The 19,815-nt window shown below is 38.9% G+C and overlaps 1 protein-coding gene across 1 annotated transcript in view; it reads left to right on the top strand.

The window, feature by feature from the left end:
• Nucleotides 1-827: 827 nt before the first annotated feature.
• ARID2 (AT-rich interaction domain 2) overlaps nt 828-19,815 on the top strand; it is a 105,154-nt gene continuing 86,166 nt past the window's right edge. The window contains exons 1-3 of the mRNA XM_037387396.1: nt 828-1,806; nt 1,967-2,060; nt 3,225-3,322. Of these exons, the coding sequence (XP_037243293.1) occupies nt 1,715-1,806; nt 1,967-2,060; nt 3,225-3,322 (284 nt within the window). The 5' untranslated portion in view covers nt 828-1,714. The remainder of the gene's footprint in view (nt 1,807-1,966; nt 2,061-3,224; nt 3,323-19,815) is intronic.

The raw sequence follows: 19,815 nt of genomic DNA, 5'->3' as shown, positions 1-19,815 counted from the left end.
AGATGCCCACCTGGGTCACCGCTTGCTTTACCTGAGGAGCAAGGTTCAATGGAAGGCGCCATTCAACACATGGGCCCTTTCTCGCTCCCATTTACCCCAAGCAGCCACCTGGCTCTGCCATGGCTGGTGTGCAGGTCTTCTCCTGGGCTCTCCTGTGTGGAGAACATGCCAGGAGACAAGTGTTTACAACCACCGTACACACTTACAGGCTGAAGGGAAAGCAGCCTGCAGTGCCACTGCTGGCTACTGCCCATCCAGGGTGAGGGCCAAGACCTTCCTCCTTTGTGAATTTTCTGCTGTATGTTCCATCCACGGATACGCAGAAATATACAGGCTGCTTAGATTGCGTACAGCAGTCCTAAAGGACTTTGGTACAGGCCGTAGTATCTCCAAGAGAAAAAAAGAAAAAAAAATATTTATGGAGTGGGCCAGAGCTCAGGCCCCTGCTGAGAAACCTCTCCAGGGCACCCCCTCCTTGGGAAAGCGCTCGGCATTCTCCTTTGGGGAGTTTTAAATACCTCACGTCTCGGAATGAGGGGCTCCTGCCGCCCCCCGGGCTGAGCCAGCAGGCCCCCCCGCCCTGCCATGCGGGGCGACTTCCTGCCTCTGGAAACACCTCAGGCCGGGGGGGGGGGCTCGGAAAGTTTTTCAAAAGTCCAAATCCACCAGTGCCCCCTTCAGTTGTTGTTTTCTCTCCCCTTGAACTCAGGGCGTTGGGTTTAGTCCAATTAAAAAATTCGGCCCTGCTTTCCAAATCCACCTTTCCTGCCCCCCCCCCCCCCCCCCCCCCCCCGGCGCCGTCAGCCAGCAGAGAGAGGCCGATCGGTGCGAGCCTGGCAAGGGAGGGCCCTTTCCCCGGCCCCTAGCCCCGGAACAACCGGTAGTAGCCGTTTTTTTCCTCCCCTCTTCTCCTTCTCCCTCGCCTCTTTCCGCCCGGCTTTGTGTGAAGTTTGCGGCACATTGCAGATGAGCCCTTAGCGGCGAGAGGAGCCTATTGTTCCCCGCCAGGAACTGCTTGCTGGGGCTGTGCTGGCTTTTGCCTTTAGAGCTGCCTTTTGCAGTACCGGGACCGGCCTCCGGGGTCCGCTGTGTTGCGCTCTCGTCCAGGCAGAAGCACGGCGGCCTCAGATCTTTTTGTCTGAGAGAGAAGAGAAGTGAATCCCGCTGCCGCCGCCACCGCCGCCGCCGCCGCTGCCGTAGCTGTACAGTGTGTGTGTGTGAGAGAGCGAGCGAGGGAGCGAGCGAGCGAGGGAGAGGGAGATCGCATGGAGCCGCGGCTGTAACACACACACACTGTCAATACCTCACTCCGGCTCCCCCCCCACCCCACCACAACAGTAACCCAATTCATTGTGTGATCCAGCAGCACCATGTTGAGTCTCATGTGCAGGCTGGATCGGTTGGGTTTGTGGTGCTGAGAGAGGCAGCAGCAGCGGGAGGAGGAATTACTGAGAGGTGCCCCTCTCCCTCCCTGTCTCTTTGCCTGTGTGTTGTGTGGAGACAGGACTCGCAATTACCACACTCTCTGGGCTCCCTTATTCCTTTTAAACTTTTTTTTAAACAAGCCCCTCTCCATGGCTGATCCCCGGCCGAGCACGGGCACCTGGGTCTCTTGAAGACAAGGAGGAGCCGGGGATTGTTGTTGTTGTTGTCGGCCGTTTTTTTTTTTTAATTGGATTTTTTTTTTTTTACGAGAACCTTTTTTAATACAAAAATGGCAAATTCGACGGGTAAAAACCACGCAGACCAGCGGAGAAAGGGACTCGCTTTCCTGGACGAGCTGCGGCAGTTTCACCACAGCAGAGGGTGAGGAAAATGGGGAGATGGAACGGGAGGGGGGGAGGCTTTTAAACCGACCAGATCCAACTTCCAGCCCCTTCCCTGAAGGACACGGCAGCCCCAGCGAGGGGAGAAAAGGGGGCAGAGCTGACAAGTTGTGGTGTTTTGTGTGTATCTCCTTTGGCAGGTCTCCTTTTAAGAAGATCCCCGTGGTGGGTGGGAAGGAGCTGGATCTTCACGCTCTCTACACCAGAGTCACCACTTTAGGCGGATTTGGGAAGGTGAGTGGAAGTTTTAATTTGGGTTTCCCTCCCACTAACCTCTTCCCAAAAGTCTCCTCTGACCCCCGGGGGCGGCGGGGGGAGCCGGGGTGGCCAGGAACCGTCCTATTTAAAGCCGGTTAGAGAAGGTGGGGGGTGGAAGAAGGAAGCGAGCAGGCAGGCAGGTTGGTGGCTTGGCCTTGTCGGTGAAGGGATGAAGGGGGATCCGGGGGTACGGCGCACACCCCGCTCGTGCCTCCCCCGCCTCCGCCGGAGCCCCTCGCCCCTGCCCCCCTTCCCCGGGAGAAGGCGAGGAGGGAGCAGGGAGCTCCGGTCGGCGAGAGGCAGTTTCTTTCGCTTGTGGTGGCAGCTCTGTGTGTGTCTCTCCCTCACAGAGAGAGAGACGGAGAGGAGAGAGTCTGAGTGCAGTTTTAGTGCAACTCAAAATTAGCGGGCATGTTTAACATCGATAATCGGCACGGAGCATGGGCTAGGAAACGATCCTCGCAGCCGGGGGGGGCCGGGCGCTGCCCTCCGAGCCCTTCCCGGAGAAAAATAACAAAAGGGGCACCCAAGACGGTGTGTAATCAAATAGCCATCTTTAGGCTTCAAGGCTAGGGACAGAAATGTAGGCCTCAAAAGAAAGGCCTCTCTGTGTCTGTGGATCTGTCTTGGGGGGACCCCCCGGGACGGCGCCCCCGCGCCCCGGAGGCCAGGGGGCGCCCCCGCCAAGACTTCCCTGCATTATTTTAAACTTCTTTGGGTTTTTAACGGACCGCGTTAGGATTTAAAAGGGGGCGACAGAGGGACTCCCGATTGGTTATTGTCCAGGCAGTAAAAACAAAAACAAACAAACCCCAAAACAATGCAGGACACCACCACCACCCCCGGCCGTCGTCGTCCGCCCCCCCCCTTCCCCCCCCCCCCCCCCCCCCCGGGGAAAAAAAAGTATATATTAAAAAATAAATAAAATACCGGTGAGAAGCGGGATTATTGCCGAAGGGGAAATACTACCGACTGTCAGTAAAATATATAGTCCTAAATCCCGCATACATTCGTGTTTATTTCTTCTTATATATTTACCTATTTGCTTCATGGCAGCTTGGGGTTTTTTTGTGATGTTCGCTGTCAACGACGTGTTTATGTGTACGTTGTGTATCTCGGCCTGTGTGTTGTTTTTGACAGGTATCAGAGAAGAATCAGTGGGGAGAAATTGTAGAGGAGTTTAACTTTCCCAGAAGTTGTTCTAACGCTGCCTTCGCTCTAAAACAGTATTACTTGCGGTGAGTGCTATCAAGCTGTTGCAGTAGTATTTTTGAGTGTGGGATTATATTTGGTTTTCAGTGTGTGCAATAGTAAAAATAGCCCTACTCTTAAAATGCTATAAAATAAAGCAGAAAGAACTTGTAATTCCTTACTGGTCTGGTGCAGTGATCAGTTAAGGCTAGTTCTGTTTTGTAGTTATTTTATTTGTATTTTACATCTGCAAGACTTAAACTTTGAAGGGATCCCAAGTATATAAACAATGTATGTCAGAGCCATTTTCATTGATTGCTACAGAACTGCGGTACTAAAGGACTAGTTACAGAAACTTAGCTTAATTTTTGGAGCACTGAAATGTGTTGATACACGTAAACTTGTTTACTACTCAGTGGGGTCAAACATTGAATGAAAATGCGTCTGCAGGAAGGTAGACTGTTTGGATAAATTATTGTTATCAGTTACTAGCAGCATACATTATTTTTCATTTTAGAGTGCAAAGAGCGAAATAATTTTTTCTACCACTTGAAAAATAGTAGATTTCTGCAGTTTGTAAATATAGATTACATTCCTTGAAATGATACAGGTTATTTCTTGTGATGCAGATTATTTTTTTTATTGTAGCATGGAGTTCATATTGAATATTTTAAATTACTGTGTCTGGTACTGTTCAGTTGATAGAAGACTTTTAAAGAAAAAAATAATTTTTATTAACTTTGGATGATTATTCCTTGTGTGAAAGATTTTCAAATTATTGTGTACATAGTGTTTTTAGATGCTCTGTATATACAATTGTATTTCATGTAGAGTAAGGTTTTATGTACATTAAGGAATGTATTTATTTGTTTCTGAATTGTATAAATTATAATTTTCATTGCAATTGATGATTATATAGATGTGAAATATGTACAAAAGGTGTATGGGCTTTTGGATTTCTGTTTTGGTGATCTGAGTATACACAGGCTTTATCTGTCTCTAGTTTGGCCTTCTGAATTAGGAAATGCAGTAATTGTACAGGTGCACTTTCTATTGGTTGTCCTAGATTGACTTCCAGCTTGAAGCTGTAGAGTTCATAGCATAGTGGAGCAGTTACTGAGTTACAATGATGTCTGGAAAACCTTAGATATCTGTAGTTACTGAATTTTTCTTTTTTTTGGTGGTGACATATGATTGCTTTAAGATCCAGAATAAGAAAAGAAATTACCATTGTTAATGGCTTTAGCAAAGTTTATGATTGCTAGCAAGCCTAGGAATGAAGAAGGAAGCTCACTTTAGGATGTCCTACTCTGTTGTGTGGGTTATGTTGGGTTTTTTTTTTCTTTTTTTTTTTTTTTTTTTTCCCTCCTACTACATAGTATTGAGATAGTGTTGCTGAAGATTTTTCAGTTCTTCGAAAGCATTTTTTTTGCTTCTGGAGTTTTTCTCTTGGACTGTGTAGTCTATTACTTGACTAGATTTTACATATAATTTGCAAAATGCTAGTTTTTTGGGGTTTAGCCTTTCCTTTTTATTTCCATATTTTATAAGTGTTTGAATGGCCTGACTTTTTGGAGTAAGAGGTTGTATGTCATTTGTGTTTTCATCTGTATTTTAAAAGCATTTTTAAGTTGTGACAGTTAACACAAACAATGTTAGCCTTCTAATATCTATTAATTTTTAATAGGATACTACTTTTTAATTTAGAATCAGATATACAAAAATATTTTTATTATTAGCATGCTGGTATTGACATTATTTAAAACATGGTTGCTGAAAATATAAATGATTACATACAAATAATTGAAAGTTTTCTTATTTGGAATTTAGAAAAAAGTTGATAAACAATTAAGATGAAGAATCTTTAAAAATGACTGTTTTATCATAATCTCTGTGATTTACTTAGGTCATTCTGATATAAGTTGTCGAGGTTGTTGGTTTTGGGGTGGATTAGTTTCTAGTGGTTGTTTTGGGGTTTTGTTTTTTCTAAATTACTGCTTTACTCACTGTTGCTCCTCACATAATCAAAGTTTGATGTCAGCTGTTTCCCAGCTGAGTCCACCTCCTTACATGTGCAGTAATAAGACTGTATATATGCATGTATGACTGCTAGGTTAACATTCATATAGCTTTTAACTTAGAAAGTTGTAGGGGGTGCATTTTGTTACAGGGAAAGAAAAAGTGCTCTAATGATCAATTTGTAAGAAGGGTCTTGTTTTTCTGTGTTGAGGAACATAACCTGAGGTTTCTTACAGGGTTAGATTTTCATTAGCTGCTGAGCAATTACCCTTGGAAAAAAAATGTTCCTCTTGAGTCTCAAGTATGACTGTAATCTTGGCCTCACTATTGTAATGACTTTGTAAACAAAGCCAAACAAATTGAGGCCTATCAACTTTTATATAAATTTTTATCCAATCGTATGTTGTGTGTCCTGTAAACTGAGGGATCTGCATGACAGATGGGGCCTGTTGAATTCAGAGGGATTCAATGGTGTGCACCTACATGAATACATTTGCAGATTTGGATTTGTGATGGTTTGCGATGAAAGTTGCCTCTTTCTATGAAACACCTGGCATACTGTGTTCACTGAGATAAGAGCTCAAGCTACATGGACCACTTTCTAATTTTGCTGTGTTATCCCTAATAATGCTGTCATTTTGTCTTAAAATTACTGTGTAAATAATTTAGAAAGTTGAATTATTTGTGTGATGTCAGTAGTTCTGTTGGCTTGATCAAACTGTATGTTTTGCAAAACAGTTATAGGATTATGGTTTTTCTAGGCAGTTGAGGTGTGTCTTTTTTGTTTAAGTAACTTTCATTTTGACTGTTGTGGATTTTTTTGCTGAGTGTCTTTGGGCATGTATGTAAGCTTCATTAAAGATGTGAATCGTTTAAAATTCTGATAGGCTTTATGATAGGTGATAATTGAATGCATGATAGACAGTCCCATGTACCCCTTCTCCCATGCACCGCCCTCTCTTTTCTCTCACTGGAAAAAGTTATTTATAATAGGGAAAGTCTGAACCATTCAAACTTTGTGCCTATGTTGCTTTGAGCTGTCTGACAGGTGGAGTAATTTATGCACTGTGGTTCTTAGTGAGCAGTCAAAAGCCACAATGCCGATAACCATTGATAGACTGTACTTGTTAATGTAGTTTTGTAAGTCTCTACAGCATCAGAGAGTGTGATTCTGTTGGATGTAGTGCAAATTAAATGTTTCATCTCAATTGAGGTGAATTAGTAAAGCATTTTCTAAATGCTTTTCTAAAGATTATTTTATAATGTTAATGACAATATTTTAATATGGGGTAATACATGTAAATATCAGTAATATGGGCATGCTTTTATATTTTTGTTAGTTGATAAACATACAGTAGGTGAAAAGGAAGTTAGCATGAGATACAGCCTGTGTTTTATGTAATGGTTGATTAGGTTACAGTCCTACAAAGAATTGAGCTGATGTGACCTCCTGTGTTAGTGTAAGGTTCTATTGGTTTTTGTGTGAGTATTAGTAATACATTTATTTCTGTTGCGGGTCTTCGTCGGTTCTTGGGGAGTTTCTAAGCTAATTGTGCAAATGAAGTATGCCTAAATGAATTAAAAATCAGATTACTTTGAAAAGGTATTTATCTGCATTAAGAGAAATTATGTGAAAGGAATAAGTGTAAGGTAAAATAAGTTTAAGTCTCAGTTCTGCAGAGAATATCTGAAAGGTGGGAAGCAGGTGTGTATTGTAAGCTTCTGGTAAAGGCAGCAGAAATGAGTTAATACTGATTAAAGGTGAACAAGGATTTACTGTTTTAAATACTGGGGAAGTAAGGGGAAGCCAAGTAGAGAGGAAAGAGGTCATTTCATAAATGAAAAGTTGCATGAAGTTAATATAAAGACTAGCCATTATGCTGAATTTCCTGAAATTCCATAGGTAGTAGGATGATTAAAAAGTGTGAGCAGTTAAAAATCAGGGCCATATGAAATAGTTATTAACAACAAATAGAAGGGTTTTTTTGGAAGATCTGAAGATGCTTACAAGTCATTTGATCTTCAAGATGCCACTAAGAAATTGAGTAATAGTACTGATTTCTTTAAAAAAAAAAAAAAAAAAAAAGGAGGGTGAGAAAAAGGATAAAAACCAAAATCATGAGCTGAAGAACTGGATAAATTTAAGAGATTCTGTTCCTAGTAAAATAATGGCAGAAATATTAGGAAAACAATAATAAGGAGCCTGGAATTTTCCAAGCAAAATTACTTTAAAAGAGGGGTTTTTTTTGTTATTCTTGCTCAGTGTTTAAAATTAGGATCTGATGCTGCAGCAGCATCTGCACACAGATCAGTGGTTATGAAGAAGTACAGGACTGGCTTGCTTGCCAGATCTGATTGCAGGTTCGAGGCCCCAGTCGATAAAGAGAAAGTTGTAGCTGTAGTAATATTTTTACATACTTGTTAAAATTCAAATATATCTCATTAACTAATAACTTATGTGTATGGGTAGTCACCTGAATGAAAAAATTGTTGAAGGACCATAAACAAAAATACCACAAAGTATAAAGAATAGAATTGGTGAGTCACAGCAGTTTTAGGTGCTAGAAGGGTAACATCAGTGTTTACATATGCACATAGTAATACAAGTTTAGCAATTTTAAGTATATTTAGTGTATGGATTGATAAACTTCATGAGAATGTGAATAGTACACTTGTAACATTAGCAGTCAATGATAGTGGGAAGAGTTAAGCACAAGTCAGGGCAGAAAAGAAAAGGTTATCTAAAGAAATTAGGCACATTGTTGGAAAATACAAATGAGATTTAGTTCAGAAAATGCAAGCTAAAACAGTTGAGGGACAGTAATCCAAAACAGGTATTCATTGTGAGGGAATAACCTGGAAAGCAGTATTGCTGAAAAAGGGATAGGAGTGATACCATGGGCCTGATAATCCTGTTGGTTGTGTGCACCCAACTCCCTTTCATATGAAAGGGATTTGTGCATGCTTCTGACAGGAAGAACAGGCCCCAATTTGCAATATGATATATAGACTTTGTAAAAATCAGAACAAGTTTAGGTTGCATCCACAGAGGCATTGAACAAATGGGAGATGAGTTTCTGATGAGACTGTGTGACTGTTTGGGCTACTGTTTTACTTTCAGAGCCTTTGCAACAGGTGGGGCAACTTAATAGAAGCTTAGAGAAGAGCAACAAAATGTTAAGCTGAAGGGACTAATTGATTTTAAAAAAAGATTTGAGAAATAAGTATGTTTTGCATGGCTAAACGAACATTCTGGATAGGAAGGTAAAATGGTATCTTACAAGCATTTTGGAGGGCCTAAATACTTTAAAGTGAGATAATTTAAAATAAAATAAGAGGCTGTGTTAACATGTAAGCTGAGATGAAACAGAGAGAGAAAATTCAGGGCAGATAGCAGCACAACTTCCCCCCAAGATATACCTATATACCTTCTGAATAGCATGCCAAGCAGAGTCGGGGGGAAACCCACGCCGGGGGTCATTCACAACTAGCTTGGTCAGGACACTAATATGTGTGCAACAGGTAATGAGCCAGGACTGGCAGAGAAATGGACCAGATGACCTTACAGGTTTTGTCCATCCTTGAATAACACTGTAATGAAGGCTTTCATCTTGCATAGCTACAGACTTTGATTGCAACACTACAGCCTTCACCTGCAGAATCTGTTGCGCTTAATTTTGTCACAAATCCTGCAGTCATTGGCAAGACAGGAAACAAATACACGGATGACATATTTATGGTTTCTTTTTAACATTATTTTTTTCTATGCAAGATAAGAATTGTAATATGTGTTTCAGTCAGATGTCTGAGGCCTTGCTGTTAAGTCTGAAGCAAATATTTTACATAGTTGGAGGGGGAATTTTGGTTTAGTTGTGCTGTAATCATGCAGTCAACATACAATCAAGACTAGTTACTGTTCATGCTATAAAGCTTTATTTAGAGAAATTCAACATGTCAGTTGTTAAAATCTTAAGAATGTCTCTCAGTAGAAGTTATGTATTTGGATGGATGTTGCCTTGTCAGAGTTGTTGAGAATCTGCTCAAAAGAAAATAGAACTTTTATAATACAAAATTTGCATCAGACCTCTTCTGAGGAGAGCAAGCAGCAGGCAAAACGTAGTTACCTTAAAATTGCTTGCTCTTAGAGTTATGTTGGGATACTAGTCACTATGCAGATGAGTTGGGCCTCTGTCAGAGTTTCTAAGCTTTTCCTTCAGAGGGTAAACTCCTCTTTACATCTGAAAAATGTAGTGAAAAACCAGCACGGTGAATGTTAACATATTTCCCTGATTATTTTTCTGCAAGCTTTTTGTTAGAAATGACCTGAATCACTGCTGCTAAGCTGAAATGTATTGGTTTATTTGGGGAGGGGTGAATGTTCTTGAGTTTTAATACAGAATTCTGATTGTTTGACTTGAAAGCTTATCTAGACAGATGTCAGAAATAATAACCTACAAAGAGCAAGTTTCTGACGATGCTATAATAACTGGTGACTTTTAGGACCTACTGAATCTTCTAATAATTGTTGGAAAGTTTGTATGTTAGGACCATTTTCTAACCTTTACCTGAAACAGTATTAAAATTAATTTATGCTTTAAAATTATTAATAGCTGTGGTATTGTCTTAGGTTTGAATAAATGGTAAGCATATTGCAACAAGATCAAGAATGCATATGGAGTGCAAGGATATTGCTTCTTGCAGAGTGGAATAAGTCTGGGCTAAGAGGAGTTTGGGTTTTTAATTTTTTTTTAAATTGTATTTTAGAGCTAGTAGGCTTTAATTACCTTGTTTATTTGCAGTTAAATCTCAATAGATGAGACTTTCATACTCTGTTTTTGTTGTTTTTTTTTCTTCCCTAACCCCTTCCACACTTTCCCCAGTAATGAAATAGAAAAGTATAATTTCTTAAGTTTCACAGGCAAGGTACTAGAGGTACACAGAGGTTCAGACCACTACTTTGAGAATGCATGTCAAATAGGAATGAAATTCAAATACAGTAAAGCCTTTTTTTTTTTTGTTGTTAATAATGCTGGAATTCAATTCTGACAGGCAGATTTCTTCTTCCTGAGCCTTAGTTAAACCATCCATAAAAGGGGGCTACTATTTATTACTGTCTTTTAAAATTCCTCTTTAATCAATAGCTGAGGAAGCACTGTTTGAAAAATAAAACAGAGTAATGTTATGTTTTGTGACTTTGGAAACTGAAAAGTAAGTATGTAACAGATTATGAGAATGGATTGTTTGTGTTTTGTTTTAAGATACTTGTTTGGAGTGTCAGAGTGGCATCTTACAGCTTAAGTGGGACTACTTGGAGTAACTGAGTACCAGTCCACATTATTAGGAGACATAGAGTTCATAGAGTGAATTTGGTATAGGCCAGAGATCCCATCGCATGATCTTGCTTCTGGTTACTAGTCTGATACATATTTATTCTGTGGCCTTAGTTAAATCATTTGCTATCTTTTTATTCATATTTATAAAGTGAGTATACTGATGTGTGTTTACCTATCTCACAGAGAAGTGTGACTGTAAGCTCTTTAATGCAGGGATTGTGTCTCTTCATGCTTCTATGTTACATCTTAAATATTTGAAAATGAATATAAATTAGGAATATATGAGGAAAATAAAACTATTCATAAGCTTGTTTGCCCTCTGCAGTGTTGAGGAGCAGAAAATATAGCATAGATGAGAGGAAGAACAATCTTTATTCCTCAGGGAGTAAATAAACTTGGGATACCTAAGCAGAGAAATATTGGAACGGTTGAAAGAAAGAAGCTTATCTTAAGGAAGGATAATAAAACAGCAAGATGGTACCCAGAATAGTGAGCTTAGGCTTTGCCTGAGGTACTAGATTAGTGAGCTAGGTATCAGATCTAAAATACGGTCTCCTTGGAGCAACAAGTTCAAGTCTAAGCAGACCTGAATTAGATTTTCAGCAACAAGGTAGTGACACTGAGTTCTCTACTTTTTGTTTTCCTATCTTTAAACTGAATGTGCATGCATTTATTTTACCTCCAGATAAATTGTAGCTAGCCAGCTATGCTGCAAGAGGGATTGCATACCATTATAACAGAGCGGAGTTCTGTTGGATGATGCACTGGAGCATGTTTGTCTGCAAGAATGAACTGTGTTTATACTATAATTTTCCTTTTTTATTGGTGTGGGAGGAGCAGCTGTTCAGATTAGTAATCTTTCAGAATAATTTACAGTGTTACTTGTCAATCCATAGCTGCCTAAAATACATAAAAATCCTGTAAAGTAAGGCAATCATTCTGTTTCAGAGACCTTTTCTCTTACATTGCTTGCTGGACTTTTCATGTGCTTGTTTGCTGAAGTTTAGATGGGTCATACTCATGGCAGCATGCATTTCTCCATTGTTACGTGCTGTGACGTCTGCTGGTTGGCCTCTGCCTCCCAGTCCAAAGGTTGCTATGCTTCTGTGATAATCCACGTGTAGAGATTCTCAGCTCTGTGTAACACTGAATCATATGACTAACTTTGAGTAGCTCTGTTAAAATTCTGTGAAGTGCTATAACAACATGTATTACTGGGATGTAATATGTTGGGGTAACTTTTCATTTGGGATACTTCCCAGGGGCTTAATTAAGCTGAATGAAAACAGCTTATTTTGGGGGTAAATCTAGCATGTTCTGAGTATGTTAACAATTATTATGGCATAGGATAGGTGTAGGACTGTGTGTTTGTTTTTTTAAAAATATATTTGTATTAAAGGAAAACTTGTGAAAATAAACTTAGGAACAGTTCTTCCCTTACATAGTTATTTTGCTCAGGAATATCTGGGTTTTAGTAACCTCAATTAAATGATGTGGAAGCCAGCCAATAGCCAGGTAAACAGTGCCATCTTGCAGAATTCACATATGTCCAGTGTAATTTTGGGGGAAGACAGTAGAGCTTTGAAACACTGGAGGTTACAGAGCTGTTTCTTGGATACTTTCCCCCTGCCCCAATACCATCTATGTAAACCTCGGAATATTCACATTTCTAACAGTGTATGTTCATATAATGCTGCAGTTGCATAGTAGATACCTGAAAAAATCAGGAGTGACCTCATTTAAGTATGAGTGTGCAACCTTAACTTTGTCTCTAGAGAATATTCTTTGTAACGGAACCTGGTGCTCTCTGTGGGGAATGGGAATTAATACTGCCACAGAATTTATCTGTTGTATCACTGTGAGATACCGGTTTTTCCCCTTATATATATACACGTAGTTCTGACTCATCATCTACATGGTAATTGATTAATCTCAATACCAGTTATTTCTAAGGAGGTTTTGAGTGTGCTTTCTGAGCATCCTTTCCTGACTGTCTTGGCTTCTGTGGTGTTACCCACATGGGCCAGTTCAGAAATCCTTTCCTTTGCTTGTGGGCTGAGGGGGATCCACTGCTGCAGTACTGCTTACCCTGGCTGCCTAGCTCACAGGTCTTTCTGTCTCTCATTCTCTGCTAATCGTCATCTTCTCAATCTTTGACTACAGGCCAGAATTCATCTTCTGTTCCTTGACCCCGTGATGTCTGTACTCATTGGCTGCACGTGGAATATTTATTGTAATCAAATGAATTCCTAATTGTAAAGAAAATTGAAGGAAAGAAAAGGTATATGCAGGTAAAAGGGCAAGAGGACAAAACACTAAATGTCAGGTGCCTAGCAACAGTAAAATACTGAATTTTACAGTAAAACGATAATAGATTGCATGGTACCTGGAAGAAAAATTCCTGCAGCTGTGGACATGCAGAATTCACAGGATCCAGATGAATATCTAAAGGGTATTTCACACACCTGAAAAATGTGCTTTCAGGTACTCTGCAGACTCAGTCAGGCATTGCAGCATTGGTTTGCATTTTGCTTGTTCTTCCAAGGTCATTTTTGTAACTCTAAGGTATAGAAATACAATTTTTTTCATTAGTGAAAATTTTGTTTCTGAGCACAATTATTGTGCTTAATTGGATTTGAAGAATATATAGCGCCCTAACTACCATACAGCTTGTAATACTTCTAGTAAGCATTTTTTTCCAAATGCTTCAAAGTACTTTGTGTCCTTCAAACTTAGTGAAACTTGTTATCCTGTTTAATGCCATGTGCTTCTCTGTTTATATAATGTGAAGTTATTTATTAGAAAGATGTTATGTTAGTCAATCCATATAGAATCATTAGAAAAGTGTAAAAGGTTAGAAAATCAAAATACAATGCTTGGTGACAATGACTTGGTCACATTTAGTATTGTTTCATTAGTATGTCCTATAGTCAGTATGCTGTTATTACTGAATTATAGTTACATTCCTCGAAAGCTGGGTTTTGTGCTAGATGAATACAACATTTTTTTTCCTGTTTAGTTTTTTATATTGCCAGAACATAAATCCCATTTTTCTGTAGTAGCTTTCATTCTCCTAATAAGCAGTTTAATTGTATTTTAAACAGAGTTAGTCCAGCTGTTGAATAAAGTGCTTCTTAAAAGTAAGGTCAAAGAAAAAAGTGACAAAAATAATCTACTGTTCTGCACATAACTGTAAACAAACACCCAGCTTCCCTAAGTGTACAGATATATTTCTGTGTGGATATTTGTGTGTGGTGCAGTTTAAAATGATGATTGTCCATAAATTTATGTGCCTGGTAGAAAGCAAAAATATTCCATTAGTTTTATGGTGACTTGGTGCCTCTGTAGGTCTGCTGTAAGAGCTGTGCTTGTAGACTTCCCAGATCTGCTTAGGGAGAATCTCATCCCTCTTCAGAGCTGGGCTGAAATTGGTCCTATGTCATTCCTGCAGTGTGCTTATAAAGGTCAGGTGTATATTAACACAAAATGTACCTGCTTTAGCAAGGAAAGAAACTAAAAAAAAGTCAATAAAGATATTTTCAAAACTTAAGATACTGAAACTGGTGTAAACCATTGATTTCTTTAGTTGTCTTCAGGAGGTCTTTGCATGTAAGTAAAAGTTGCAGACGCAAGGTTTGGTGGTTGTTTTCAAAGAGTTTATGAAAGCAACAGGATTTGTTTTTCATACGAGTAAATTAATTGAAGCTTGCTTTTGTTTGGTGGGGACTGCTTGGTGATCTAGCTAAGTAAGAAAAACAAAAAGCTGTTACCATTATTTCTTGTTTTCAGAAACTTATCGAATAATTTACTCATTTTTATTGTAATTTCACTAGTGTAACATGATCTGTAGTATTGCTGACTTCTAGTACTCACAGCTTCAAAATAAGTATGATTAAAACTTTTTTATATTGTGGAAATAATGATGGAATATTACAGTGAAATAGACAAAGTATAAATATGATTGTTTGCATACCATATAATATACAGCAACAATATAAATGTACAGGATTGTTGATCTGATTGCCTTACTAGATGAAACGTTAAAGGGTGCATAGTACAGGATTCTGCTGTAGAAAGCCACCAGGTAGAAGTGACTTTCAGGGCTGTGTCATTTTCCTCAAGACTTTTTTGGTCCAGGTCGTATGCATTTGCTATGGTTTGTGGCTTCAGAAACATCATATATTTCTTGACTTGGCAGCTGCCCATAGAGAGGATGCACGTCTCCTGACTAGGTGGCCGGTTGATCCAAACCTGCAGCTTGGAGGGTCTGAGGTGCGTGGGTACTGCTAGGTTGCTGGCCTGGCAAAAGGCATTTGTAGTCTGAGTAATCAGCTGTCCAGCTGCGAGGCACATGCGAACTCTGCCTCCAGTTGGGCCAAATAACACAGGGTGCTTCTGTGTCACCTGTAGGCCAAAGAAGACTGAAGACAAGGTGTTTGGAGGTATTTTAATGAGAGGGGGAGAGGAGACTATTTGAGCATAGGTAGCTGAATTGGAAAGGGAAGGATTGTGAATATAGAGCAAGCTGGGTGTATTCATGCATTGCATGAGGGGACAGAAATGTGGGAATTGTGGTGGGGAGGACACTGGAAGAGGGTGGACTGGGTAGATACTGTAGAAGGAGGGGTTATGTAATCAAATGCTGGTAAGTTAGTCTTTCGTGGCCAACTCCCTCATTTAAATTGGTCACTGGATATTAATTGACTTGTGCCCCAGATGCTGGGTCGCTACTGAGTGAAGGCTGTCATTATTTGTAAAGTGCTGAGTGGTCTCTGACTGAAGTTGCACCATCTGTTTTCTACAGTAAGGTTATGATTTACTTGTACAAACCTTCTAGTGGTCCTTCTGCATCCTTGCTTGCACTACTAGTGCTGCACGAACAGAATTAATTTCTGTTCTGTTAGTTTATATTTTTCATTAACACGGAATTTACCGTTTTCATTTTGGTTTAAAAAAAATCTGTCATGTTCACAATTACTGTTACTTTTATACTTTTATTAAAATATCATAAAGGCTTAAAATTGCATATAATCAAATAAAGGTTTTTATCTGTTCCTTAAAGAGCTTGCAGGGAGAAAGTTCTCATCTTGGAAAGTATTTCATGGGCATTGCTGCACTTAAGAAAGCTGAGAAGGATACAGTTCTTGATCAGTAAGGATTTATTCAAGTACTGTTGTCACTTTAGGAAAATTAGTAATGCTTAAGAATACTTTATTTTGTATGTTGATTATATAACATGCATAAATTCTATTATATGTGTATATATATAGCACATACAAGACTGGACGTTGTCTTAAGTTTGGGATAGGTTGCATGGACTTTCTGTCCCACCTCTAATATTATATACACGTTAAGAATGAATTTTCAACAAGAGAGGAAAAGATTTAATGGCACAAACTTTCAGAAATTCTAAGAAAATTCTTTTATACCTACAAACACAAAGATTTTGTGTACAGACACCAAGTTTGGACCTTACTAATGCAGTAGGTGCAAGGTACTGTTTCTTTTTGTGTTCTTGATCATATGGGATATGAAACTGTTGTTTGTCCTGGGCCTTAGGCTTGTGTAATTTGAAAAGAGAAGTTTTAAACCCGGCCTGCTGTAAGCAGAGTGTATGAAATGCCTGTTGTGTAAAACTACTCCAGATTATGGAATGTAAGTTGTTCTGATCAAAACAATGAGTGGCTAGAAGGTAGGTGAATTAGTCAAAGGTGCAGACAAACTATATTTTTCATACAACTCTGCACTTTCTACCATGCTACACAAATATTATCATACAGTTACATAGTTTTTGTTTCTGCTATGAGTGGAATTATTTTTGCTATTTTTTTTTTTTAATTTTTACTAAAGATAATGTAAATTTGTGTTTGGCAGTAGTGTTTATTGTCAGTCTCTTGAGCTGTCAGCCACACTGATGTCTCCAGAGAATAAAAGCAACACATTTAAAAAGGGGTAAATATCTTCTTTCTCTACCTCAGTGCGTAGAGGAGGGTGGAAAAAGAGCGTAGGTCATCGTTCTTGCTTGCCTATGTACATCAGAAATTATTGCTGTTATCTTACATAGCAGCTTGTGGTATCCCTTTTCAAGCAGACAGGCCTGCTGTCCCTTCAGCAGCTGCTGTGCTGCTGGTGTTGCTCCCCAGTACTGATATGAGCTCTGCTTTTAGGGTTTTGGTGTCTGTGAGGGCTTGTTTTGTTTTGTTTTTTCATTGTAAGAGATATGCTTTCATGTAGACCTGCATTGGGGTCCCACTGACTGCATTAGCTGCAGATTCTGGTCTTTAATTGCTTAGTTCTGCTGTAGTTTATTTGTTTATTTTTAATAGATCAAGTTTAGAAGTTACTCATATTGCTTTATGGTTAATTTTCTGAAAAGAGAGGGGGGGTTTGTTTGCCTTGCTTTTAAATTTCTGGAGGTTGTCACGCATACTCAGGGAAGTCCCATCATAAACTAAATAGGAAGAACACAGAGAATACAGAGGAAAAGACTCAACTCATTTAGGCAAGTATCCATTCTTGATATCTTTTTTTTCCCCCCTTTTTAACTAGTTTTTACTACAGTAGATCAAGTCTTGTCACTTAGGTAATTTTCAGGACTTAACAGTTGTGTTGTCTCTTGGAAGTTATTTACAGATGGAGAAATAGGGGTTTTGGCTAGTGCTTAAAATGGAGCAGCAATTTAATGAGAATGATCAAATTAGCAAAAACTTCAGAAGGTCTCAGAGTAGTATGTATTTGGATACTAAATGAGGAGGAGAGAGAAAGATCAGAGGATCTTAGCAAGTTTTAAAATGGAGATACATGATGATGAAAGAGGTGGTTGTTACTGTAGTACTTTCAAGAAAGCTGAGTTAGGGACATTTTGCCAGGAGTGATCCTAGAACAGGAGAGCTTTCTTAGTCACAGGTTGTCATGTAGAATGTTTATGTGTATATAGACTTTATTTGCAAAATGCATAATATTTGAGAGAATACTACACATCGTCTATCATTGCCTCTTTAATCATCAGATTACAGTATGGAAAGTAAAATGGTAGAGTTCATCAAAGGATGATACGAAAGTGTTAAGACAGGTAGATTTATGGAGTGCAGAAGTTACTGAATCATGCTTGAAAACATTTCCCTTGACCATGAGGAAGTCTTGTGTAATCAAGAAACATAATCAAAGAAAATTATATAGTACCACGAGGATATTTGGTGAAAAGAGTACAAATAGCATAGAGTTAATAATAATTATACAGGAGATCTATGTCTGATTATGAGTAATAGAAAATTGACAGTTAAGGTTGAAAATAGAATGTAAGAAAGCAAGCGTAAAATGATGCATGATTAAGAAATTTTGTAACATACCGTCAGTAGGGGAACAAGAGAATCCCTGGTACAGATCTGGACCTTTTGTCAGAGAGGGAATGGAGAGGCAGTTGAAAACAAATGCTGTTAAATTACATTCTGCCAAGGCTCAAATCCTTGATAGGTTGATATCTCTCTTACAGTGGGAACTGAAATGCCTAAAAAGATGATGATAAATTCCAGGAGTTATCTAGTAGGATATTTGAGGCATTATTTATGTAATGCTTTGTATTTATTTCCTTATAACCAAGGTGTTGTTTTTTGTTTCTTTTTGTTTGTTTTGTTTTGTTTTTTTAAGTAATTCAAATGGTATTTAAAAAAAAAAAAATCTGTCAGAGAATGTACCAGTTAGAGTTTCTGTTCATTCTTTTTACTTTTACACGTAATGTATTGCTGTTAATGGACCTCTCTTAAAATTTAAGTGCTGACTGTGGTGCCTGGAATAATCCTGCTCCTGCTAGGCAAGGCAAGATCATCTTCTCTTAGAGGAAGGAAATCCCCTGGAAGTATGTTTCTGCAGGATCATGCCAGTGAACAGCAGTACTTACTGGCTGGATGTTACTGACCTTGTTGCTTTAACTTTTTTCCCTTTGTATCTCAATCTTCATGCATCTCTGTGCACTCATGTTCAAATATCAATGTAGAAGTTAATTGATGAGTAAAAGAATATAGAGACTCCAACATTAACAATCAAAAGAGAGAGAATTAAATGTTGATTTAAGTTTGAAATAAGATCATCCGTAGGACTGATTTTTTCCCTTTAACCTTTGTCTAAAAAAAGACAAAGGTATGCTTTTTATCAATAATGCTTATGTTATTGAGCAAGTGGCATCTTTTTGACTGAGTGGTTATCTCTCACCTCTTTTTTCATGTACTATATTAGTGCTTTGGAATTTTAAAACTGGTTCTCAGTGGTCAGCTGCCTTTTGTGATATTCTCAGTAGCACCCTACTTAATAATCAAGGTTGAAATGTAGTCTGTGGGGTGGAGTTCCATTACATTTAATTTCCATGTATACTTTGACCAGTAATTGGGAGGTTATCAATGGAGAAAGACAGTCCTGAGTCTGAACTGATACAGTTACCTAACTAAAAGTTTGAGAACTGCTACCACAAGTGTTTCTCACTTAGGATAGAACAGATCTGTTTTATTCTTAGAAATTATTACATATTCATGTTCAGTAATGTAATGCAGTATGTAAAACTGACCTTCCCTAAGGTTGGCAAGGGTTTTTTTTGGTAAGAACACCTTACAAAAGGTGTTTGGTTGAAAGGGTGTTTATTTTCGTGTACTGTAGTTCTCACCCTGAAAGTTACAGTCTTGTTTTCATTCTAACAAAATGGTGTTTATAACAGATGTCTGTTGACACCAAAATGGATTGTTGGAGTTGTATTTTGCAGTTGTATAGCAAGTGTAATACTTCATACCTAAGAAATCTGATTTAATTGAAGATTTTTTGTGGAGTCCTTGTCAGTAAAGGAAATTATGGCAGTGGAAGACTACTCTGGCAATGGAAGAATTTCATTGTGGGCTAGCTGGCACTAGGTGTTATGTGTCTGTGAGTCTCTGTCTTAGAAGCATGGATCCAAGAAGCTTTTCTCACAAAGCAGTTTCTCAGCTTGGAATAGAAAGTTTTAATATCACCTCTCTCATGTTCAAGTGTTTTGGAAGTTTCAATTTTAATTAGGAACTTCTTTTGTTCGTGGTAGTAGTTGTATTTTTGTGTAGATAAATTAAAACCTAAATGCCGGTGCCCTGATTAATCAGGGATGCGTTATCACAAAATTTTAGTAGGTGGTTTGCCTCAAACTCTTCTCAAACTTGTCCTCAGTGTATTGC

This window comes from Falco rusticolus, chromosome 5, assembly GCF_015220075.1.
Source record: "Falco rusticolus isolate bFalRus1 chromosome 5, bFalRus1.pri, whole genome shotgun sequence".
NCBI classification, from domain to species: Eukaryota; Metazoa; Chordata; class Aves; order Falconiformes; family Falconidae; genus Falco; species Falco rusticolus.
Note: the sequence above shows the minus strand (reverse complement) of the source record. Positions and strands in the feature narration are given on the sequence as shown.